This window comes from Sturnira hondurensis, unplaced genomic scaffold (genome assembly GCF_014824575.4).
Source record: "Sturnira hondurensis isolate 20B ecotype Veracruz unplaced genomic scaffold, ASM1482457v3 Scaffold0008992, whole genome shotgun sequence".
Classification (NCBI taxonomy): Eukaryota; Metazoa; Chordata; class Mammalia; order Chiroptera; family Phyllostomidae; genus Sturnira; species Sturnira hondurensis.
Genome location: NW_028081623.1, coordinates 1,620,892 through 1,647,828, shown reverse-complemented (window position 1 = coordinate 1,647,828; position 26,937 = coordinate 1,620,892). Strand labels below are relative to the sequence as shown.

The 26,937-nt window shown below is 36.2% G+C and overlaps 1 protein-coding gene across 10 annotated transcripts in view; it reads right to left on the bottom strand.

Annotated features, from left to right (window-relative positions):
- Positions 1 to 26,937, bottom strand: part of CADPS2 (calcium dependent secretion activator 2) — a 618,469-nt gene that overhangs the window by 271,046 nt on the left and 320,486 nt on the right. For all 10 annotated transcript variants that reach the window (XM_037056497.1, XM_037056495.1, XM_037056499.1 and 7 more), the window contains exon 8: positions 269 to 408. In XM_037056497.1, coding sequence (XP_036912392.1) covers positions 269 to 408 — 140 coding nt within the window. The remainder of the gene's footprint in view (positions 1 to 268; positions 409 to 26,937) is intronic.

Genomic DNA, 26,937 nt, shown 5'->3' with positions numbered 1-26,937 from the left:
CACATATCACTGTTCTATATCAATATAAGTGATGTGTAATACCAATGCAACCAAGTGCCAACATTATGTTAGCATGGAAACAGTTATACTAACTAAATAACCATATATACTCAGCTATAAAGATGTCTAGAGGTTTAAAAATGAAGTTAATGTATGTATGTCATTTGGGGGCAGTCCATGTGAAAGCCTTTCAGTAAATTGACAAAAGTAATTCACTGAAATAAAATGCAATAATTCAACAGAAAAACATCTTCGATTAAACACTCACCCACTATGTTTCATATGTGGCGGTTTATCCATTCGCACTGCCAACTTGATTTTTAAGTCAGAATCCTGGCTATTTTTTGGAACTATCATTCGATGCAAGTCAGCTGACTTGGAGCTATTAGAAGTTGGGTATAATATCACCTGCAGGAGACACAGAGAAAACATTTAAGTGCACAACACAAATGTCTGAGGACTGGAACTAGAATCTTTCCCAGGTGTTTTCCTGTATGAAGAGACGGTGTCGTGCCAAAACGTGCCCAAGAAAGCACCTCGCTCCCCCCGCAGCAGAGGGCTTTCGATACAGATCGCATTTATTTTTTGACAAATATGTTTTCATATTATCACATAAATTTTCTTCCTGTGTCACTTCATAATGAATTAATGGCACAGTGAGTACAGTTGAACTGACAGTTGAAAAATACTTAATAAACCACTATAATTTCAAGAATACTTTAAACTCCTCATGGCAAAGAAGTTTAGAAATAAATATCCTTTGAAATTACAGGCAGCATGCTTATATAGCAAACCAATTCTTTTCAGCAGCAAAAATACACTCTTGTTTTAATATTTTCACTGTGCAATAGTATTAAAGAAAATCAACTCAATTAGAGATGGAAAAGATTGATCACAGCACATTTTCTGCTCCAGATCAATACCAAAGAAGAAATCTGCCTCCTGACTACATGTTTGCAAAACTATAAAGATGATGTTATGAAGGCTGAAACAAAGTATTATTTTAATAAAATTGCCAAATTACCAAATGATCATTTCACAACAACACTACAGCTCCACAAAATCAACACAGGAAAGAAAATCTGACTCTTCAGATATTAGGTGCCAAATAGATTAAACGGTGTATTTTACCCCTTTTAGTCAGCCTTGACATTATTTAGACACATCCAATATCAAAGCCTTAATGAATATTTAAAAATGGGAATGCTATATGTGAAGGATAAAATAAAGATATGAAATGTAGTGTATTGTACTATAAACAATTCTTATTTTAAACCAATGGGAAAAGTAAATAAACCTGAAATTTCTATATAAATGGAAGAATTACAACATGCTCAGGTATGCCAAAATGCTTTTAAAGCACAACATGACAAATGAATTTAATGTGCTCTACCAAAAAAAAGTCTTCATTTCCATGTAGAAATCTCCAAGCAAGGCCCTTTTTTCTCTCTAGGAAAGGCAACATAGTCAAAAAAGCTTCTCAAACTATTCTCAACTTCCAAGCTGTTAGATGTACTTACTATTTTGAGACTTCTCTCAGGGCTATTCTAAAAGCCACAGCTAAATTCAATCTAGCATATCTGTTAGATTCAACTTAAGCATATAAAGGCACATCCAAGAACAGATTAAATGGCATTTGTGATGTTTTCAAAATTTATGATCATATTCTTGAATAAGTTCTTTTTGACTGCTAAAATACCCAATGAAATATTTTACAGGTTCCTTCTTAAGTAATAGTAAATGAAAATAAGTTGATAATTTTTTTCTCAAACCATTAGCCAAAGGAAAGTCATTATCAACGTAGAAAAGAATAAAAGACTAACATATATCCTGTGTAGCTATAAGCTACCACTTCCCCAGCAATTCTGAAAAGCTTTTTCTCTTTCTCTGTCCCTAAAGCACACTTTTTAAAAAATGTATTTTGGTACACACCACCTACAGACTTTATTCCTTTGTAATTATCCCTTCTATGTTTATACAAAAGTTGGTTTTGTTTCAAACTCTAAATGTCTTTTAGAGGAAGGGAACATTTAAATTAAAAGTTCTGACTTTCTCATTCTGTAAATGCCAATGATGGGTTAACTAAATAAGATTCCCAAATAACTAACTTCAGCTCATCTACAAATTACGGATCGCCCCAGATTGAGCGCCATCATTTCTGCCACAGTTCAGTTCTCTGAAAGGCACTTCTAAATGAAGTCAGCCGGAGGATTTACTGCTTATCTCTGCCGAAGTAAAACATCTGAGTGCTCACTACCCGGGGACACACAAAGGTGAAAAATATAAATGGCTCAGATACCTCAAAGAGCTCATCATCTCTTCTTATCAGGGCCGAGAGCTCGGATAATCTCTGGTAATATCACTTCTTCCTATTGCCCTTCTCTCCCTAGGGTATGCAGCAGTTTTCTGATTTCATTAGTTTCTGGGTTTATTCACCATCCTTTGTGTGGCTTCTTGTTCTGCACCTGTGTAGCTAATTTCTGTGTTAAATTTCCTGCATTTGAAAGACCTGGGTTTGTGTCCATTTTTTCTGGACTCTACTAATAAACTTGTGAACACTGACACACATAACAAATGGAGGCTCATAGACACGAATTCTTTATACACACACATATAAACATATATAAAATTTCTATTGTTTCTAAACACGTTGTTTCAAAGGAACTGTACTGGCAAATAAACCCTGAACTTAGCCTCAAAAATGGCCTATAAAACAGATTCCAGGTTCCCAAACTGCATAAACAGAAAGCGGTCATATTCTTTTACATGATTTAGCCATGGACAACAATACGAGGGGGAACCTAAAAACCTGGAATTGTTTTATTAAAAATTGTGTATTGAGCCCTGGCTGGTATAGCTCAGTGGATTAAGCATGAGCCTATGAACCAAAGGGTTGCCAGTTTGGTTCTCAGTCAGGGCATATGCCTGAGTTGCAGGCCAGGTCCCCAGCAGGGGGACACATGAGAGGCAACCACACATTGATGCTTCTCTTTCTCTCTCCTCCCCTCCCCCCTTTCTAAAAATAAATAAAATCTTAAGACCAAATTTAAAAAATTGTGTATTAATTCTTATATGTCCAAACTTCAGTCACCTTCAAGGTATTCTCCATTTGTTGCAATATACCTATTGAGATGTTTTTCCAGTGCTCAAAACAGTTTGTGAACTCATCAATTTTAATGCCTTTTAGTACTTCTGCTGTTTTTTGTTTCACCTCTCCCACATCAACAAAACATTTACTTTTGAGGACTTTTTCATACAGGGAAACAAACAAAACAAAGTCATTCAGAGAGAGATTGGTTGAATAGGAAGACTGGGGCATGGGGTTATGCTGTTTTTTGTCAAAAACTGCTGAACACTCAGAGTTGTGTGGACAGGTGAACTTGTAAATCACCTATCATAAAACAGGCAAATACGTTGAGTCTTCCAAAAAAAATCACTGAAGCCAAACACAACAATGCCAGCTGGTACACTGATACAGATGGGTTCCTAGAACACTCAGCTAGCACCTAGCAGGGAAAGCCTGGACTGCAAGGGGCCCATGCTCCAGAAGATAATTCTGGGTTTTTTTTTTGGGGGGGGGGTTCTCCCTCATAGGTCAAGGAAGAAGCTCTCAATGTAGGTAGCCAGAAGGGGCAGGGAGAACAAAGGACAAAAGAGTTCTTTTCAGATGCCTAATAAGGGTATAACATTGCTACACAGAGTGTCTTGACAGTGCCTGCCATGGCTGGGTTTCATTTTTGTCTTTGGACAGTGATTCGTATGCATTTCTCACTTCAACATTATTGAAATGGGGAAGTTAACTGTCATTCTCCTGCCCCTGCTCCACTGCTATGTATTGGATTTGTTCCAGTGTGGGCGAGGAAGGGAGGTGAAACAGTGGACAGTTAACTTGAACTTCAGTGAATAGGTCAATGGGCAGCAAAGAACCACAGCTGGACCTGATGGAGATATTGTACTTTGGATCAGATATAAGGACAGAGTAAGACTTTGTGTTCTTTCCCCTGAGTTGAAACAAATGTGTTCTGTGCATAAGTAGGGGGAGGGAGGGTAACACAATTGTTATCCTTGGCTACAGGAGTGAACTATGGCAAGTCACCTAACTGCATTAGGATTCATGTTTCCACTAGTATAGAATTGTTGCTAGGAAGCACATAGTCAGCCAAGGACCACATTACCTCACTCCCCTTGCCTCTAAGTGGGGTCATAGTTCTATTGAATGGAATATGAAGAGAACTGGTGTCACTTTGGGAAAAGATAATTAAGATATAGACACGACTTCTTAACTCATCTGTTAGCCAAACGCATAGTAGTCCAATGTTCTAGGAAATGAGAGAGACATAAAATGGAAAACTAGAGCCCTGAATAACCACGTGAAAGTAATCTACCCATCTAAGCAGGAACACCCATACAAATCTGTTGTACAGGTACAAATTGTTTGAAAATGTGAAATGATGTCATTTGTTTGTTACAGCATCTAGTAGCATCTTAACTAGTATACTAACACACAGTTTTGCTCCATAACTCTTTTACAAGTAAGTAAGTATTTGACAATTTTTATTTTATAATAAAGAGTTCTACTTCATTAAGATTTAGTTCATGTTCAGAGAGGTGNGCATAGTAGTCCAATGTTCTAGGAAATGAGAGAGACATAAAATGGAAAACTAGAGCCCTGAATAACCACGTGAAAGAAATCTACCCATCTAAGCAGGAACACCCATACAAATCTGTTATACAGGTACAAATTGTTTGAAAATGTGAAATGATGTCATTTGTTTGTTACAGCATCTAGTAGCATCTTAACTAGTATACTAACACACAGTTTTGCTCCATAACTCTTTTACAAGTAAGTAAGTATTTGACAATTTTTATTTTATAATAAAGAGTTCTACTTCATTAAGATTTAGTTCATGTTCAGAGAGGTGTATCTGATGTTGATGTTAAAATAATTATTTAAATGAATTTCTTTATCCTCACTCAAGGGCATTCTTTCATCAGTTTTTAGAGAGCGAGAGGAAGGGAGAGAGAAACATCAACTGGTTGTCTACTGGATCAAACCGGCAACTTAGGTATGCGTTCTGTGTTCTGAACGAGAGTCGAACCTGCAGCCTCTGTGATTACAGGATGATGCTCCAACCAACTGAGCCACACCAGCCAGGGCAATAGTTAATATATTTAACATATAAAAGTTTACTAAGGAGCAGGGCAGGGAATATAAAACAGAAAATTGTACTTGAAAAAGAATTAAATAAAAAAATAAAAAATAAAAGTTTACTAAGGAAACTTCTGTATTCTAGGTTCACATCTAAATTATATTCTAGTTCTATACAAAATAGTTAGCCTCTTATACTATTTAGCAAAGTAGATGTTTTTCTATTTATTTCTCTTAACCTTTCTACACACACTTCATCTTCTAGTTTATTTTTGTCAGTAACACTTTAAATGTCTTGTCACTTAGCATGACAACACATTTTATGATTTTTATCTTAAATATAAAGCCAGTGTAACTTCTTCAGAATAAAATGTCAACATTACTTATCATCTTTTCTAAGGTGTAATGAAAAACACAAAATGATTTTAAGGCTTTGTTTAAAATTCTATAAAATTTAATATATGGGGAGGAAAAACCTTAGAAATGAAGTGTAAATATATGTAAACTCATAATATTGAAGGTAATATGGGGTCCAGAGAGACTTTTCTCTTAAAATATACTTGTACAAGTGGCACCTCTCCATCATTTTCCTTCTAATTAGATGCATTAATTAAGGCCAAATCATGTGCATTTGTGTATATATCACATTAGTTGAACTTTGTGACCTGTAAATACAAATCTTTCTAAATTTCTAAACTCAATTTCAACAAATACCCAAAAAGGTAAAAAAAACAACACACAAAAACTAGGGGGTTGGAAATCTAGAAGAACTAAGAGGGGTAGGTAAGTCCTAGGGCGAGGTAAACTATTCACTGCCTTTCCCCATCAACAGCCTAGTGGAAGAAAAAGACCACAGACCACAATAGTTGCACTCTATAAAGATACATATTTGGTACAATTCTAAATCGAAGATAAGTACAACTAACAATTCTTTAAGGAATCAGGGTGGGCTTCACATAGAGGAATTACATTTCATTTGGGAATCTAAAAGAACACATACAATTTACAAGGCAAAAGACATGGAAAGGGACTGGGAAATAAATACATGAGACTGTTGCAACTGTACCACCCTAAGAGTGCCAACCTAGAAAAAGGCACACAGTATGGATGCTGACAGTCTAACCATCACCTTTGGTTCTCAAGCCCTTCAAGCTAGATTGGTCAGCAGTTTGTTCCCTGGATCTTCCTTCAGTCAGTTTCCATTGCTTGCCACGAAAAGAACTTCAACCAATATAAATGCTCATTCCAGGTTCTGCCATGTCAATTCTCTACTTCATTAAAAGCTAAGGAGAGAGAACACTGTGGAACACTAACTCTTGAAGGTTAGAAAAAGGAAAAAGCTGTATAACTGGGACCAAAGGCCAAGAAGGCAGAAGAAAAGCAGAAGAGGGTGCACTGCACCCCCTTGATGCACTGCATTCAAGGCCAAGTGTGTTTTAGGGAGTAAAAGTGGCCAAATGGCAATCAAGAGCTGAAGCACAATAAGGACGGGAAGCTACTGCTTGGCTTAACAGAGAAGTCACTCGAGATTCTCAGCAAAAGAAAGTTTAGGTGAGGTCAGACTATTAGGGTTTGAGGAAGAAATCTGTTTGAGAAGTGGGGGAAGATTTCACTTAATTCTCACATGAGCAAGACTGGGAAATATGGACAAGTTCACTTCAGTTAGAAAGAAGGAACCTTGTGTGCAAAGGCAGAGGGGGATGAGGGCATGACCAGGAAGGTGGGAGAGGTTCGGGAAATGAGAAAGGTGTACTGGTCCAGGGACAGACTGTAGAAGAATGTTTTCCTAAGGAGTTTGTATGTCATCCTGTAACATGCAGTCAAAAGATGCTTTGAAGCCAGGGAATGACAATAAAATTTTCATACTTTTAAGTAAAGAATAATACCCCTCTATTCAGCTGTAAAAGTAATAAGACTTCATGTGTAGTGAGGTATCCTAACACTGAAGTAAGAGATGAATTGGCCTTAAAAAATACATCTTTAAAATGAAGGAAGAAGAGACTGAAAATGTTAGTAGCTTGAATCCTGTTTCAATTTGTAATTAAAAATCCTTTTTTTTGCTGACAATCGGACATCCTTGGGACAGAGTGGAACTATCCAGATGAGCACGGGTATTTCTATAAGAAACCTTGATGTACTGCATTCAGTTTACATTTTTCTCTCTCTCTCATTCAAGTGACAGAGATTTTATAGTTCAGCAAAGATTCACAATGATTATTCCTTGTGAACCTTTCAAAGTACCTTTTTGAGAGCTTAGGACCTTGAGAAAGTATGTGTTGTGAAAGAGCTAACTGAATTTACTTCATTTCAATTAATTTTTATCTAGTACATGTTAATAACTAGCATCTATTTCCTCTACTATCAGAAACCCTGTATTTTCAGTGTGTGGAGAAGACGAATCAGGATGAATTTTCTGAGAGAAATCTATATCCTTTTTAGTAACATTTTCCAATGTTTAATACACTTGAAGTTGCTTAAATTATTTCTCCTTTGACTTAATATCAATGCCTCCTATCCTACTTAGTTGAAACAAAGGACAGATGCTCACTCTTGCTAACACAATGTTCTTTTGTATACTGAAAGATTAACATTAAGTCTTCTGTCAACTCTGCTACCTGTGGGAAAAGTCCAGTTGCCTTTATTTTGAAAGCTGGGAAGCATCCTGGAATTTACAATATGAAATTGATCAAACTTCTAACCTCTTACCAAATGTGTACTTGTCCTGACAGTACCATAGGAAGTATAAGTATATAGTACTTTTTTTTGAGAAGAAAGGTGTTTTTACAAAAAAAGGGAGAAGAAAAAAAAAGCATTATCTTAATTACATACTTTTTTCTGACATTAGCTTGAAAAGATAAGGATTAAAAGCTTCATTATTTGTATGATGGGGGTTGAGGAGAGGTCATGGAAAAGAAAGACCAAGGTGTATAAAATTATTTACAAATCTTTCTGAAATCTCTACTTAAAAATGAACCATCGTATGAAGGGGCTCTGGGGATGCATTCAGCAGAGGACACTACTTGAAGGCGGGAGCTATTCCATGATACACAGTCATTCATCTGTTGCTCATAGAGTAATTTAGGTAAGCATATTTAATTAAGCCATCTTCACCAGAGTTCTCTTCATATTCTATAGTAGGCACTTACCAAGCATTTGTTGATTGGTTAGTTGGTTCACTGAATGGATGGAGAGATGCTTAGAGAAATTAGAAATAAAAATGCAAATGTAAATATGTTACTTCACTAAAGTAAAAAAGAGAAAAAGGCTTGCCAACTCAAGTACTGTCAAAATTTGATAACAAAAAATGACAGTAGTAAATGCCAGACTTTGTATGCCATTTACTTGCCATTTCTAAAAATTCATAAAACTCTCATCTTTCCATTTCTGGACTATGACAGGTAGAACAACATCTCCCAAAGATGCCCAAAATTCGTATCTGAATTTCCTGAACCTGTGAGTATGTCACTTCACATGGCAAAGGAGAATTGAGGACCAGATGGAATTAGGGATGCTAATTAGCGGATCTTAAAATAGGAAGATTATCCTAGATTGTCCAGGTGGGCCCAATCCAATCACAAGGGCTCTCAGGCATTGAAACAGAGGGTAAAGAAAGAGTGCTGGAGCGATATCGGAGACCTGGACGAGCCACTGCTAGCTTTGGAAACAGAAAAGGCCACAAGCCAAGCAAACACTACTGGCAGCCTCCAGGAGCTGGAAAAAGTAAAAACTGCATTCTAAGATCTTCCAGAAAGGAACATAACCCTGCCAACTTCACTGAGATTCATTTTGGACTTCTGATCTCTACAACTGTCAGGTAATACATTTGTGTTGTTTTAAGCCACTAGTTTTTAGTAATTTGTTAAAGCTCAATAAGAAACTAATATATGGACAATAAAGGCTGAGATTTGATCACAAAAGAACACTAAAAGCTGAAATTTGATAATAAAACCACTAAATTTACCTTTCAAATTTCTTCTAAGTGTGTGATTCAAACACATCTTTACATACAGATTTCTTTCATTAGTTTTGTCTGATTACTTTAACAAGAAGTTGTGTGAGAGAGAGAGAGAGATTATTTCTCTCAATTTCTGGAACATTCTGCTTGTATGAAATCTTTTGAAGAAATATTTCCCCACTTTAAGTTTTTTAAAAATATTTTATTTATTAATTTTTTTAGAGCGAGGGGAAGGGAAGGAGAAAGAGTAGGAGAAAACATCAATGTGTGGTTGCCTCTCATGTGTCCCCCACTGGGGACCTGGCCCACAACCCAGGCATGTGCCCTGACTGGGAATCGAACTCATGACCCTTTGCTTCACAGGCCCGTGCTCATTCCACTGAGCTACACTAGCCAGGGCCCACTTTAAGTTTTTTAAATTATTTTATTGTTGTTCAATTATAGTTGAGAGAGAAAGATTATTTCTCTCAATTTCTGGAACATTCTGCTTGTATGAAATCTTCTGAAAAAATATTTTTCCCACTTTAAGTTTTTAAAATTATTTTATTGTTATTCAAGTATAGTCATCTGCATTTACCCCTTATCATTCCCCTCATCCAAGTCATTCTCATCTCACTCCCCTGCTTCCACACCCACCTTGATTTTGTCCATATGTACTTTTATTTCACATAGTTAAAGAAAGTTGTTATTCTCCTATCATAAATCAAAAAAAATTTAAAAAGAACGAACAGTGAAGACTTCCTGCCAAGATGGATGCATAGGTAGGCACGCTTCACCTCTTCACACAACCGTAAGAAGGATTAAAACTACTGTCAAAACAAAAAAAACAAAAAACAACCAGAAGTGACAGAAAATCGAACTGTATGAAAGCCTGACAACCAAGAATTTAAAGAAGACAAGGTAAAGCTAAAGGAGTTCTTATTATATGATTTAGTTAAGAAAAAGAAGAAGATCAAAAGTATGAACAGCAAAATAACAACAAACTTACAACCATCAACAATGGAATCTAAAAAAATAAAAACTAAGCAAACATCTAGAATCGGAATAGAATGGCAGAAATGGAGATCACATGGAGGGTTATCGGGGGGGGGGAGAATGAGGGAAATGTACAGGGAATAAGGAGTATAATTGGTAGGTACAAAATAGACAGGGGAACCTTAAGAGCAATATAGGAAATGGAGAAGCCAAATAACTTATATGCATGACCCATGGACATGAAGTAAGAAGGGGATTGCTGAGGGAAGGTGGGTTATGGCTGGAGGGGAAAAAGAAGGGAAAAATTGGGACAACTGTAATAGAATAATCAATAAAATATATGTTATAATAAAAGAATAATACTGCTGTAAACATTTGCATACAAGTTTTTCTGTAAATACCTGATTTCAGTTCTCTTGGGTATACACCTAAGAGCAGGATTGCTGGGTTATATGGTAATTCAATCTTCAACTCTTTTATTTTATATTATCTACTTAGTTTTAGTGGTGTACAAAAACTCTGGTACTATATATATATAGATAGATTTGTCCTCCTCATTCTATTGTTGTCACATATTACATCTCTATACATCGTGTCTCTCAACAGATTTGTAATTATAGTTTTGTGTAGTTGAATTTTCTTTAATTTTACTGAGATATAATTGCCATAGAACACTAATTACTTTCAGGTGTACAGCATGTTTGCTATTTGCACATATTGTGAAATTATCGCCACAATAAGTGTAATTACCATCCATCACCATTATGGTTTTTGTTTGCCTTTCTCTAATGATTAATGACATTGAACATCCTTTTGCATGCTTTTGGCTATTTGTACATCTTTGGAGAAACATCTGTTATAATCCTTGCCCATTTTGTACTTAGGTTATTGAGGGTTTTTTTGGTATTGAGTTGTAAGAGTTCTTTATTAATTCTGAATGTTAATCCCTTATCAGATATATGATTTCAAATATTTTCTCCTATTTCATACATTGCTTTTTTACTCTGTTGATTGTTTCCCTTGACACACAGAAGTTTTTAAGTTTGATGTGGTTCCATTTGTCTGTTTTTGCTTTGTTGCTGGTGTGTTTTGTGTCATATACAATAAATCACTGCCAAATCCAATAGCATAAACTGTCCTCTATGTTTCCTATTGGAGTTTTATAGTTTTATGTTTTTAATAAAGTCTGGACTAATTTTTTAAAAAGAATGAACAATGAGGCTGATTATTTTGGTTACCAAAGTGAAAATATTCACATACATATTTCTAATAAATTTCACATTCCACAAACCCAAATGATCAAGAATTATTTCTTCTATGTCAAAATCTTCCTTTGAAGATTTTGAAAGACACAGGTTTGTCACTATGGTTTTTCATGGCTTAATTAAAGATACTGGCCTTTATTCATCTTAATACATCAGTTTTATTGCTTGTAAGTTATCAATTTCATACTTCCTGGATGGTGCATATATTCCATCACAGCTATATCTGTATTTTTTCAGACTTATCTAGACAGGAAAGCATCATTACTATTCTTTATTGATTGCCCTCAGCCATAAATTATGAATAGCAGTAACCTTTATATTTCCTCACCAACACAGTTGCCATTAGAGGACACTGCATGAGTAGCTTTATCATGTTTCTTTTTACTATTCTGGTTATAATAATGCCTGGAATTTATAAACAAGCTTTCAAAGGAATGTTTCAGAGTGCTTTGTAAAATTTAAGTTAATTCTCCTAAAAGTAGTCATTTCTCTTGTTATGTAAATAACTTGACACTGGAGTTAAATGAATACCTAAGGAAAATTACTTCATAATAACAATAAACAGTTTCAATTTTACATCCTCTTCTTAATCTAACACGTTATTCCCTTAATTGTTTTGCAAACATTACAGAAACTAAGCTGGGGTTGTCTTATTCTTTGGTAATTAAGTACCATACAAATTCTTAGAGCCAAGTCAGTTTTATTTCTGTCAATCGCAGTACATGATGGTAGGACGGAAAGGAGGGAGTTACATATAGTGTCTAAAAGTGAAAAACTTCAACTGCATCCTGAGACTTAGGAAATAATCCAATTGTAACAGAATGGTTTGGGATTGGCTAAATCACAGATAAGTACTGTTATCTATTTTAAAAACCAACTACCACCCTGAAGAGTGAATTCTTATTTGTCACTTGAATAAGAAATCTATGTAATGTCTAATAATTACAACGTAACTATTTGCTGAAATGATAAGACACAGGAAAACCTTCCCAATTTGCAATTCTATATGTATGCAAACTAATCAGAAATCATTTAAATAATAAAACTGGAAGACAGAAGAGTATGAGGTTGAGACATCTTGGTGACACAATTCAGAAAGATAATGTGGTAAGATGGAAGAGTGGTGGAGAATAAAGATCATGGCAGAGGGATGAGGTTAAGTGATTTGTCCATCCCCTCATGGCTATTACAGCAGAACCAAAACAAAAATCAATGTCTTCTAGAAGCAGGTGTCAAGCTTTTTAGCTTGTGATACTCAACAAGCAACTAATTACAACTAATCAGAAACTCGTACTATGAATACTCTAGTGGTTTTGGATAGCTTCAAGATGCACAGAGATTTCTTTCCTTAATATATATACCCCAAAAGAAAATAGTAGTGGACTTCAGAATGTTCCAACCTTGTTTTTCTGTGTATTTTTAAAAGTATTTTATTTATTTATTTTTAGACAGAGAGGAAGGGAGGGAGAGAGGGAGAGAAACATTAATGTGTGGTTGCCTCTCGCATGCCCCCTACTGGGCACCTGGCCTGCAACCCAGACTTGTGCCCTACATAGCAATCGAACCAGTGACCCTTTACTGTGACCAGTGACCAGTGAACCAGTTTGCAAGCCAGCACTCAATGCACTGAGGCACACCAGCCAGAGCTATTTTCTATGTATTATAAGAAAGAGATGGACAGAACATACTAGAATCTCACTCTGGCTGTAAGATCCAAACCATATATCATTCCAACTATTACAATTTATCACTAGGTTAGCAAATGCAGGTGCGCAAACAAAAGTTATTCATTCTACTGTCTCTTAAAACTTTGCATAGGTGAAATAAAACCAAATCAGGCAAACTGCAGGAGATTTATTCATTAGTTCATTTATGTTTCCAACATTAATTTGATATATATTGTGTATCAAACTGTTCAACAGATGCTGTTGCTGAGATAACAGGCCCTAGGCCCTACCTGCAATGGGAAATGGAGATACAAATATTATGAAGTTCTTACACTGTACATGATGTGTTATAATATCACTTTAAGTAGACTGTGATGAGTAAAGGCAAGACAAAATAACACAATTGTCAATAATAAGGTAACAAAAATAAAGGCATAAAATATTTAATAAGTCTAAAAGAAAAATGGGTATCAAGAACCTACGAGACAGAAAAAGCAATTAGCCAAATGACAGATTTAAACTTAACCATATCAACAATCATATTAAATACAGTTTAAAAGCCAGACATAGTCAGATGGAATAAAAACAAATACCCAATTATATGCTGCTTCAGTAAAGATATTTTAAATACAAAGAAACAACTAGATTAAAGGATGGAAAAAGATATGTGTTAACACCAGTTTAAAAAAAAGGTGGGACAGCTAAGGTAAGGTAGATTTCAAAGCCAAACACATTGACCGGGATAAGAAAGGTCATTTCACAAAGACAAAGTGGTCAATTAATGAAGGAAAAACACTGGTCCTAAAAAATCTATGCACCTGACAAAAGATCTATATGTAGCTCAAGATATAATAATAAAATAAAAAATGGATAAAAGTATAAATGTAAACATCTATGACTATAAAACTTCTAGAAGAAAACAGGAGAATTCTGATCTTGGGTTTGACAAAGATTTCTTAGATATGGCACCTAAAGCACAAGCCATGAAAGAAAATAATCACAAACTGGACCTCAAAATTAAAAACTTCTCTTTGAAACACTGTTAGCAGAATGAAAAAACTACCTGAAGACCAGGAGAAAAATATTTATAAATTATATATCTGATAAATGATAAGTAAACAATATGTTATGGTCTTTCAAAACTCAAGAATAAGTAAACAAGTAACCCAATTAAAAAGTGTGGATAATGCCCTGCCTGGTGTGGCTCAGTGAATTGGTTGCCAGTTCAATTCCCAGTCAGGGCACATGCCTGGGTTTCGGGTCAGGTCCCAGTTGGGGGTGTGCAAGAGGCAACCGATGGATATTTTTTTTGCACATTGATGTTTCTCTCTCTTTCTTTCTCCCTCCTTTCCCCTCTAAAATTAAATAAATAAAATCTTTTTTAAAGAGTGTGGAAAACATTTGAACAAATTCATTATCAAATAAGATGTATAGATGACAAATAAACATGCAAAAGAAATGCTCAAAATGATCAGTGCCAGTTGATAAAGAAATGAAAATCAAAACCATAATGAAATAATATAACACACCTATTAGAAATAAAGGATAAATTAGTATAGCATGTATGTCTAACATTTGTTCTATCTCTTATTCTGAGGGAACTGAAATTTCAGTTCCTGGGATCCCCCACATGGACCCACCATGAAGGATGCCTATCTGTAACTTGCTCACCCTCTTTAAGTGGTGAGAAGAAAGAAAATGCATTACTCGACCTCTACAGTGAGGATGGTAGCCAATTTCTCAGAGAAGATCTGAGGTAAATTCATGAGGAACTGATGCAGGCTATCAAAGTCTCCTTTCCTTCAAAGTCAGACTTAGATAATAACACTTCACAGCATGTTATTAATGAGCCAGACATAATTATTTGCCACTAGAAAAAATATGTCAAAAGAATTTGCAGTGTATATAAATTATCTCTGGCCTTTCACCTGCCTATGGTCCTGCTTCTTGTCACTGACATGGCTTCTGAGAGATGACAACAAACTCTTGACAGAAATGCTACATGAAGGGATTAAAGGAGGAAGAAGACCCATGATTTTTAGTTTCAGAAAAACTATACTACTTGCTAGAACTACAAAAATAAAAGTCTACTTGTGTATAGTATGCTGAATGAGATATATATACAAAATGCAAATGGATTTTCACTCTATTTTGCAGGAAATGATGTGAATTCACTGGATAAGTGGCAGTCATCTAATGCTGGTTATTTCAATGAAATTAGATATTAAATTTTGCTTTAAAATGGAAGAAAAATACCCATGATTTCACCAGCAGTTTCTCTAATGTTTTTATTCATATTTAGATTAAATAAATTCCTATTATGCTGGAAACTTTTAAAATCCTCAAATACAAATTTTGTCTGAGTGAAGAAATGGCCTAATTTTTATGAATTTGACTGTACCATTATTTGTAAAAAATTAGGATGGTTAATTATTCAAAGAAATATCTGATCTATTACTTTGTATGTTGAAATAGAAGTTCTACAATAACTGCCTATGTAAACAGATAATGAGATACATGTTTTAAATTCTGTGGGTCCTAAATAGTTGTACGTATGGGGTATTCAGTTAAATACCTGAATTTGGCTAAAATTTTTTAAAAGTGAGAATTCTCTTACAGAAATCCAAGATGGCGATGAAGTAGGAGGGAGCAGATTCCACTTCCCCCTACACACAGGAGAAAAAACCTAGCCAATCTACGGAGGAACAGAGCAACCAGCCAACAGTACCCCAGCATATATTAAAATAAGAGACCAGAAATGGTAGCAGACACTGAAAAACCAGACGGTAAGGAGACTGCTGCAGGGCAATAAGGTCCCAGGGACCAGCACAGGCACAGGGGTGGCGGCAGCCTTGGCCCCGCCCTGTACTGGGTCTACCACAGACTCCTTGGGAGAGAGCCGAGTCAACTGCTCTCTCCCTCCCCTGCCAAGCAGGGTTTGAGCAGCACCAGGAGAGACCTGGTTGCCTGAAGTTGCAGAGAGGGGAATAAGGACAAAGAGGCAAACACACAAGGCACATGATCACCTGGGGAGTCTGTGGTCCCCGACTTGGGAGAGTTGAGAATCACTTTGTGGGGCTCTGTTCCCAATAATGACACTGGTATTCTCTGACACTGATCTGGCTGGAGAACTGGGCTGTACTAAGCAGCAGGGTTGAGTGGGAGGAATTTCTCAAAAAGTAAAACTGTTTGGGGTATTCTCCTGCAATAGCCGCTTGGCCTACTCCCCACACGGCCAGCGAAAGTCCCTGCATTCCCCCATACAACTGGGAAGGGCTCATGCCCAAACCCACAGACAAAGGCAACCTGGCCAGGCATGCACGCCCACACTCCAGCACAGGGGGATGACCCCTAGGGAAAGAGTGTTCTGAAGAAGACCGGGATCCCCTGTGTAGGGTGCTGGGGAGAGGCACTAGACTAGGGAGAGGCACTAGGCTCTTGGGAGAGTGCTCCCCAGACTGGCTTAGCACACATAAGGAAGAGAAAAAGGCCACACCAATTGCCCCCCAGCCAGTTGCAGCCAGTGGACCAGAAAAAACGGTTTGGCCAGCATGAAACCAACAAGAGGTTTCTTAAAAAAAATTTTTAAGTAATCTTTTATTTTTTTTTATTTTATTCTTGTTTTATCTTTCAATACCTTTTTCCTCTCTTTCCTTCCCTCATTTTATTCCTTCTTCCTTTTGTTCCAATCTTATCTCTTCTTCCTCTCTTCTCCTGCCTTCCCCCCAACCCAAAAGTGAGACAAAACTTGGAACTGTGAAAGGACCAGAGTTGGACCCAAAGAGGGGACATCCCAGCAGTTGAGACAGTGAGACAAATTTTACTTTGCTACTGCAGAGAAACTACAAGTTACTGCATATTGATATTATTATTATTTTTCATTATTCTTATATCTTTTATTTTAGTAGTATTTTTGTATTCCTCTTCTTTCTGTATAGTCTTCTTTGCTTGGCTGGTTATACTGTATCATTTGACAGGTTTCCCCTGTTCTCTCTTTCACAGTGTATTGCTAATTTACTATCCTTCATGTCACTTGTATTCCTTTAGCACACTACTCAAGGTTCTATACCCCCTATTTATATTATCCAGATCACATAGATGCTGTCATAGGATTGTTGCTCTAATATTACTGTAAATAATAGCAGTTCCATACAACTGTAAATACTACACAGCACCCCTCCCAGATCTTAGCCCACTTCATAATTTCCTGAACTCTATTACTGTAGTGGTTAACTCTATTCTCTCACACACTACACCTATTTACTACCCCTTACTCTCACCTTACCTCAGAATCTGAACTGCCACAACATTACTGCCTTCTAGATCCAACTCCCAATCTTCCCTCCCCAACAAGAGTTTTACCTCCTTTCCATCTTTTCTAAAAGGTAGCTAGTAAGGTGGTATATCACAGTTAACACTATACATAGCCAAAGGATCTCCTATCTCTTCTCTACCAGCTGCTACTGTAAATAGCATAGAATACTCTCTTGCTGTCATAAACCACTTTGCCTTACCCCTCCAACCGATCACAAAAAAAGGAGGTGGAAGAAGTGAACACCAGGATACCCATTGGAAGAGGAAACCCAGCAACAAAGGAACCACGGACAGATAACAACAGAAGGTGAAGGAGGAAGTAAAAACCACACAAACCTCAATCCAAGACCTATCTGGAAATACGACTGAATAGTGGAGAAACTACCTAGTACAAACAACTGAACAAGAGCAAAAGAGAATCCTCAAAACCTTGTACACATGGAAGAACTAGCTCCAAAACAACTTTCCCTCGTCACCTCAACAAATTACAAGATGCGGTGGACAAAGGGACCATTAGTTAACTACCTGGTGGGAAGGACTCACAAAAGACAGACACCCAAACAATTAAAACCCAAAGACAAACAAAAAGCCAACTTAAAGGAAAGCCCAACACCAGAGAGCTTGGGAGACCAAGGAGACTAACTACACCAGTGAACCTCACAGGTATTATACTACACAAGTTCACACCATAAACCCAAGAAGCCAGAACAAATTAATTTAAGAAGCTGAAGCTAACAAGGAAAGTCTCACACACAATGGGAAGGCAAAGAAATCACCTAATAAAAGGAAAGGAGGAAGCCTCAGAAAGAATGCTAGATGACAGAGGCAAGTTAGCTGTCAGATACTGAATTCAAAGCAATGATAATCAGGAAGTTCAAAGAGCTCATACTGAGCTACCAGACACTACAGGGGAACTACAATGAACTCACTGAAAATTATAACAACATGAAAAATGAAATAGAAACTATCACCAAGGGCCAAGAGAAAATGAAGAATGCAATTTCTGAACTGAAGAACACAGTGGAAGGAATCAAAAACAGGATCGATGAAGCAGAAGATTGGATCAGCCAGTTAGAGAGGACAACGTAGAAAAAAAACACCCAGAAAGAGCAAGAGAAAGAAAAGAGGCTCAGAAAGAATGAAGAGAGAAAAAGAGAAATGCAAGATAATAAGAAACGTAAAAATATCCATATATTAGAGATACCAGAAGGAGAAGAAGAGCAAGGGATAGAAAACCGATTTGAAAAAGTCATGATGGAAAACTTCCCTAATTCGATGAAAGAAAACATCACACAAATCCAGGAAACACAGAGAGTCCCAATCAAGAGGAACCCAAAGAGGCCCACTTCAAGACACATCATCATTAAAATGGCAAAATTTCAAGACAAAGAGAGTCTTAAAGACAGCAAGGGAGGAAAAGGAAGTAACATACAAGGGAGTCCTCAAAAGGTCAGCTGCTAACTTCTCAATGAAAATGCTCCAAGCAAGAAGAGAATGGCAAGAAATAATCCAAGTAATGAGAAACAGAGGCCTGCAACCAAGGCTACTTTACCCACCAAGGCTCTCAATCAAGATACAAAGCTAAATAAAGAGCTTCCAAGATGAAAGAGGTCAAAAAGAATATACCTCTACCAAACCAGACCTGCAGGAGATGATAAAAGGACTGCTCTAAAGAAAGAAAGAAAAAGAGAGAGACAGAGAGGAATACAGGTACAAAAATGGCAATGAATAAGTACCAATCAATAATAACAACCTTAAATTTAAATGGATTAAATACTCCAATCAAAAGGCACAGAATAGCTGAATGGGTAAGAAAGCATGACCCACACATACGCTGCCTACAAGACACCCAACTAAGGACAAAAGACCATCACAGACTGAAAGTGAAGGGCTGGAAACAAATTTTCCAAGCAAATGAAAAGAGAAAGAAAGCCGGATAGCAATACTCATATCAGACAAAACAGACTTCAAAAAAAGGGCTATAAAGAGAGACCCAGGAGGTCACTTCATAATACTCAAGGGAAGAATCCACCAAGAAGACATAAACATTGTAAATATATATGCACCCAACGTAAGAGCACCCAAATATATAAAGAAAATATTAGAGGACTTCAATAAAGATATTGACAGCAACACAATTATAGTAGGGGATTTTGACACCCCACTGTCAAAAATGGACAGATCTTCCAAACAAAATATCAACAAAGATATTGTGGCATTGAACAACACCCTAGATGAAATGGACTTAACTGATATATATAGAGCCCTTCATCCCAAAGAAGCTAAATACACATTCTTTTCAAATGCACATGGAACACCTTCAAAGATAGACCACAAGATAGGACACAAAACAAGCCTCAAGAAATTCAACAAAACTGAAATCATACCAAGCGTTTTCTCTGACCACAAGGGACTGAAATTGGACCCCCCCCAAAAAAAAAACCACCTAAAACACTCAAAATCATGGAGACTGAATGTCATGCTATTAAACAACAAATGGGTCAAGAATGAAATTAGGGAAGAAATCAAAAAGGTTACGGAAACAAATGAAAATTAACTCACGACAACCCTAAACGTATGGGACACAGCGAAGACAGTCCTGAGAGGGAAGTTCATAACAATACAGGCCTACCTAAAAAAGACAGAAACATTCCAAACAAACGGCCTAACCCTATGCCTACAATAACTCAAGGAAAAACAACAAAGACAGCCCAGACCAAGTAGAAGGAAGGAAATAACCAAGATCAGAGCAGAATTAAATGACATAAAGACTAAAAGCACAATTCTAAGGATCAATAAATCCAGGATCTGGTTTTTTCAAAAGATAAACAAATTGACAAGCCTTTAAGCAGGCTCATCAATAAAAGAGAGGACACAAATAAACACAATCAGAAATGAAAGGGGAGAGATTACAACTGATATACAGAAATAGAAGGGATTGTAAGAAATTACTATGCAGAATTGCATGCCAAGAAATTTGAAAACCTCGGTGAAATGGACAAATTTCTAGAAAAATATAATGTTCCAAAACTCAATGAGGAAGAAGCAGAAAAGATGAACAGGCCAATAACAGCAGATGAAATTGAAGAAGTAATAAAAAAAAAAACCCTCCTGTCACACAATAGCCCTGAACCAGATGGTTTCACAGGAGAATTCTACAAAGCTTTTAAAGAAGAGCTAAACCCTATTCTTCACAGGGTATTCTGAAATCCAAAATGATGGAAGACTCCCAAACTCTTTTTATGAAGCCAACATCATCCTAACTCCAAAACCAGATAAAGACACAACAAAGAAAGAAAACTTCAGGGTCATATGGCGGATGAACATAGATGCTAAAATTGTCAACAAAATCTTGGCAAACTGCATCCAACAATACATTAAAAAGATCATACACCATGACCAAGTGGGATTCACCCTAGGGATGTAAGGATGGTTCAATATTTGCAAACCAGTAAATGCAATACATCATATAAACAAAAGCAAAGACAAAAATCACATGATCATATCAATAGGTGCGGAAAAAGCTTTTGATAAGGTACAGTACCCATTTATCATAAACACAGTCAGCAAAGTGGGAATAGAGGGAGCATTCCTTAATATAATAAAGGCCATATATGAGAGATCTACAGCCAAAATCATACTCAATGGGCAAAAACTAAAAACTTTTCCACTAAGATCAGGAACAAGACAAGGTTGTCCACTTTCACCACTTCTATTCAATATAGTATTGGAAGTGTTAGCCACAGTGATCAGACAAGAAAAGGAAATAAAAGGCATCCAATTCAGAAAGGAGAAAATAAAACTGTAACTGTTTGCAGATGACATGATAGTATACATGGAAAATCCTATAAATGCTACCCAAAAACTGTTCGACCTAATAAATGAATTTCTCAAAACAGCAGGATATAAAGTCAATATTCAGAAATCAAAGGCATTTTTTCTGTATACCAACAATGAAACAGCAGAAGTAGAAATCAAGAAAAAATCCCATTCAATGTAGCCAAAAAAAAAAACAACCCTAGTAATAAACTTAACCAAGGAGGTAAAAGACCTGTATGCAGAAAACTACATAACACTGAAGAAAGAAATCAAGGAAGACACAAACAAATGGAATCATATACCATGTTTATGGATTGGAAGAATTAACATCATCAAAATGTCCACATTACCCAAAGCAATTTACAGATTCAATGCAATACCTATTAAAGTACCAATGGCATATTTCACAGACATAGAACAAACACTTCAAAAATTTATATGGAACCATAAACGACCCTGAATAGCAGCTGGAATTTTGAGAAAGAAGAACAAAGTAGGAGGGATCACAATACCTGATCCCAAACTGTATTACAAGACCACTGTAATCAAAACAGCCTGGTACTGGCATAAAAGCAGGCACATAGACCAATGGAACAGAATAGAGAACCCAGAAATAAACCCAAGTCTCTACAGTCAATTCATATTTGGCAAAGTGGGCAGCATCATAAAATGGAGTAAAAATAGCCTCTTCAACAAATAATGTTGGGAGAACTGGACAGCTGCATGCAAAAAAATGAAACTGTTGTGCCAACTTATACCATGTACCAAAATAAATTCAAGGTGGGTAAAAGACTTAAATATAAGCCATGACACCATTAATGTCCTAGAAGAGAACATTGGCAAGAAAATCTCAGATATTTCATGCAGCAACATTTTTACTGACATGTCCCCTAGAGGAAGGTACATAAAGAAAAGAATAAACAAATGGGATCTCATCAAAATAAATTACTTCTGCACAGCAAAAGAAAACAGTATTAAAATAAAAAGAGAACCAACTATATGGGAAAACATAGTTGCCAATGATACCTCAGACAAGGGTTTAATCTCCAATATGTACAAAAAACTTACAAGACTCTACTCTAAGAAGACAAGCAACCCAATTAAAAAAATGGACAAAAGACTCAAACAGACACTTCTCCAAGGAGGACATACAGAGGACCACAGACACATGAAAAAGATGCTCAATATCGCTAGCTATCAGAGAGATGCAAATTAAAACCACAATGAGATACCACCTTACACCGGTGAGAATGGCTATTATAAACAAAGCAATAAACAACAAATTTTGGAGAGAGTGTGGGGAAAAAGGGACTCTAGTCCACTGTTAGTGGGATTGTAGACTGGTACAACCACTGTGGAAAACAGTATGAAATTTTCTCAGAAAACTAAAAATAGACCTGCCTTTTGACCCAGCAATTGCACTGCTAGGCTTATATCCTAAGAACCCCAAAACACCAATCCAAAAGGACCTCTGCACCCCAATGTTCTTAGCAGCACAATTTACAATAGCCAAGAGTTGGAAGCAACCTAGGTGCCCATCAGTAAATGAGTGATCCAAAATCTATGGTACATATTCACAATGGAATTCTATGTAGCAGAAAAAAAAGAGCTCCTACTCTTTGCAACAGCATGGATGGAACTGGAAAGCATTATACCGAGTGAAATAAGCCAGGTGGTGAAGGACAAATACCATCCAAACTCACCTTTAACAGGAAGCTAAACAACAAAACAAATAAGCAAGAAAAATATAATCAAAGACACTGAAATAGAGAACAGGCTAAGAGTGACCAGAGGGGAGAGAGGAGGGAATTTCAGGGGAAAAGAAGATGCGTTTATAGGAACAAGTATAAAGGACACAAGGACAAAAACTAAGTGGGGTGGAAATGGGAGGGTGATGGGGAGCACTGGGTGAGGGTGGGCTGAGATGGGAGTAAAAGATAGAAAACTGTACTTTTAACAACAATTAAAATAAATAAGTTTTAAAAAAAGAAATTCAACTGAACCAGAATTATATAAATGAGAAAAACCAAAAAATATATAGTCCAGAAACATGAGAGGCAAGAAAAGGAAAATTAGATGGAGCAGTTAATTAGTCTCTAGGGAAGTTTTTCTACCCAAAGACAGATATATGAATACTCTCCTACACTGCTTCTCTCTTGTCAAGTTTCAGAAACAAAAAATCATGCATGTCCTGATAACTCCTTAGATGAATGTCCTTTTGGTGCTTACAAAGCACACAGAAGAAACAACAATGAAAATGGCCAATGTATAGGCCAACCTTTACTTGCTACATTAATATATAACATGCTACTTGAAAGATACTAGTTCATTTTAATGGAATAGTCAATTCAGCAAGGCTAATTTATCTTAATATTTAAAATGTATATGAAATTAACCACTACCTTCTGTTTCCAGATAGTATTTATATTTGTAAAAGAAGCATAATGGCTCTCAGTTTGAGTTATTAAATATGAACATCTCCAGATTAAGAAATGTTGAACAGTAGTGCAAATATTCAAATGGAAAAGATAAGCAAAATTAATAGAATGAAAACCTAATTTCAAGAATGTTAGTAAAATATTTATTAGTATAAATGTCTATCTCAGAGGTGAACAAACATTTAGCCTTTTGCTATCTTGGGACACTGTTTAATCAAATTAGAAAAAAGAATATGTCTGCCTCTTCTGCACTGTAAAACACAAACAAACAAAAACAGGCTGTCTGATTTGCATGCTCCTCCCTCCTCAGGGGCAGATGCACTGGAGAACCAGCATCTTTCTGTGTGCACCAAGGTCTTCCCAAGGCCTAAACTCAGAGTGTACGAACAGAAAATGGGCTATTTTTCTAAAACCATCAGAAAGAATGTCTTCAAAGTAACACTTCTGAAACTAAAAATTTATTGGGGTAGAAACTTCAAAAATTCATTTTGTACTGAAGAATACCATTTGACAAGTTAAATACCTATCCAGGAGTCCAATAGTTCATTCTGAAAGACTTAATGGAAACTGCCTTACCCACTCATAAATGCCCTGTGGAATCATTATTCAGATTTTTATATGGCTATGTTAGGTAAGCCTTGCTTTTAAAGTTTTGGGGGACAAAATCATCTTGGTTATGGTGAACTATAGACTTTTAGATGCTTCACTAGTCAACTACTTACCTGCTAGGACATACCTATAATAAAAAAATTCCCTGTTTTGCCTCCAGATAGCCCCTTAACCCCTGATGGAGGGTTGGCCACCAATTCAGATGAAAAATCTCCATATGCCACCTCCATTTCCATAAATAACTATTGGCATCTGCCATCTACAAACAAAATCTGCATGTCAAACAATACAACTCTCTGCTGCCTGATGCCTATCTAAATCTCAGCTATCATTTCACAAAACTATATGCCATGATAAATTTTTTACCCTTATATAAGTCACTAGTTCTAAACCCTGGCTGCACATTAGTATCAGTGTACAGCAACTCTGAATCCTAGATGCTTATTTACATTTCCTGAGAAGTGCTTAAAATATTCTTTCCTGGCACCACCCCAAGTGAACCAAAAAAGTGTAGGCCCAAATTTGTGTCTTTTCAAATACTCCCTGAGGCAGTTCTTATGTACAGAGTTAAGAAGAACTTACAGAAATAAAAAGACCCTGGCAGCCAGAGAGTACCCTGATAAGATAGAAATCATAGAATGTTATAAAATATACTAAATGTATATTGTATAGAATGGTATAAAACATATTAAATGGTGATGCATAAAATGAGTTTAGCATAATAGCATGTGGTTCCTGCTTTAAGTCATTACATTGTACTGACCTACAATCACATCATGATTTCTATAACATGGTCAAAGGTCCTCATTTTGTCAATAATTGTTTGAGGAGATAGACTTTGGGGTCAAAAAACTTGAGTTTAAATCCTGACTCTTGCACTTAGAGAGTGTTCTTAACTTCTCCAAATCTCATTTTCTGTATCTAAACGTGGAATGTTACTACTAGCCTGAAAGAGGATTAAATGGGATTCTGCCTCAATGGTAAGCAGTATTAATAACCAGTAAACCAATACAATGATTGAGAATTGGAGCTCACAGTGACAACAGAGAACTTTTATTTCACTTAATTCAATTTACAGACAAGGGGTCAAGATCCAGAGAATCAATGCCTCCAGATCACACTTAAAAGTCAGACGAGGGAAACTTACTTAGCGGGGCAAAGCTGATCAAATAAGGCTGCTATCGAGTTGCTCAGGTGAAAACATATCTGATATATTCATTTATGAAAATCTCCATAATGGCTAAACCTGCAAATTCTTTAGTAACTTTCACTATTTAGAATATAAGAAGTTTTATCTGTCATTGCATTGAGTTACTTTTGAACATAATAATCAGACATACACTGTTACTGGGATATATTCTAAGGACAAAAAAAAAAAAGAAAAAGAAAAGAAAACCCTGCAAGGACATACTGACCTTTACTTTGTAAGCTTGTTGGCTCTGGTACTGATATGGTATTTCTGAAATGATTTTGTCTGTATTATAAAACAGAAAACAAGCAAATATACTGATGCTGTGAAGAACCAGTAAACTCATGGTATGTTTTGTATGTATATATTTCTTAACCAGAACTGATGATACATAGAATGTTGTTTTCTAAATTCCATTATCACTAAAATGAACCACTGTTGATTATAGGCCTAGGAGAGGGAGAGTACAAGCTGTGTCTGTTAACTCAAGTGCCAGAAAACAAAGACTAATAGAATCATGTTTAATTACCATCACTGATGTCAAAAAGACCTGCCACTATATGACTCCTGATATGATTCAATGAAATGCACAAAATATCACATAGGTAGTGTTCTTCCCAGAAATGTTAACCTGATCCAGTCATGAAAAAAGAAAAATAAGGCACATCCAGAATAAAAAAACATTCTAAAAATTAGTACAAACTTTCAAAATGTCATTATTATGAAAAACGTTAGAGGTGGGCATTATAAAGTAAAGGTGACTAAAGAGTCATAACAATCAAAATGCAATACATGACATGATGCTTGACTGTATTCAGAAGGATGAGAGGGAATCTAGCTTTTATGGACATGTTGGGATAGTTACGGAACTCTGAATGTTGACTTCCTCTTATTATTATTGAATCAATACTAAATTTCCTAGGTGTGAAAATGAAATTAAAGTGTAAGAAAATGTTTGTTTCTTAGAAAATATGTTAAAGTTAAAAAAATTTTAAATAACATTTAATAACATTTAACGTAAAGCCTTTATTTATTATAAATTTTTACAAAACCAAGCTTTGCATTTAAAAATAACTTAAGTTTACAGAAATGTTGCAAAGATAGCATTGAAAATTCTGGTATACCTCCGACAATTTCCTCCCATAATTAACAGCATACACATGGTACATTTGTTAAAGCCATCAAACTCGCACTGGTATGTTACTATTAACTCAACCCCAGACTTTAACTGGATTCCACCAGTTTTTCTACTAATGCCCTCTTTCTATTTTAAGAGCCAATCTAGGACACTGCATTGCATTTAGTTGTATCTCCTCAATCTCCTCTGGTCTATGTGACAGTTTCTTATTTTTCATGCCCATGAGAGTCCTAAAAAATACCAGCCAATTATCCTGTACAATGTCCCCCAGTTTGGTTTTGTCTGATATTTTTTTCATAATTAGATTGGGTTTATGTTGGGGTTTTTAGAAGGAACATTACAGAGGTGAAATGAGTCCTACTTATAACATCATATTAGGGATATAATATAGGTGCATGGCACCATGCACCTATATTATA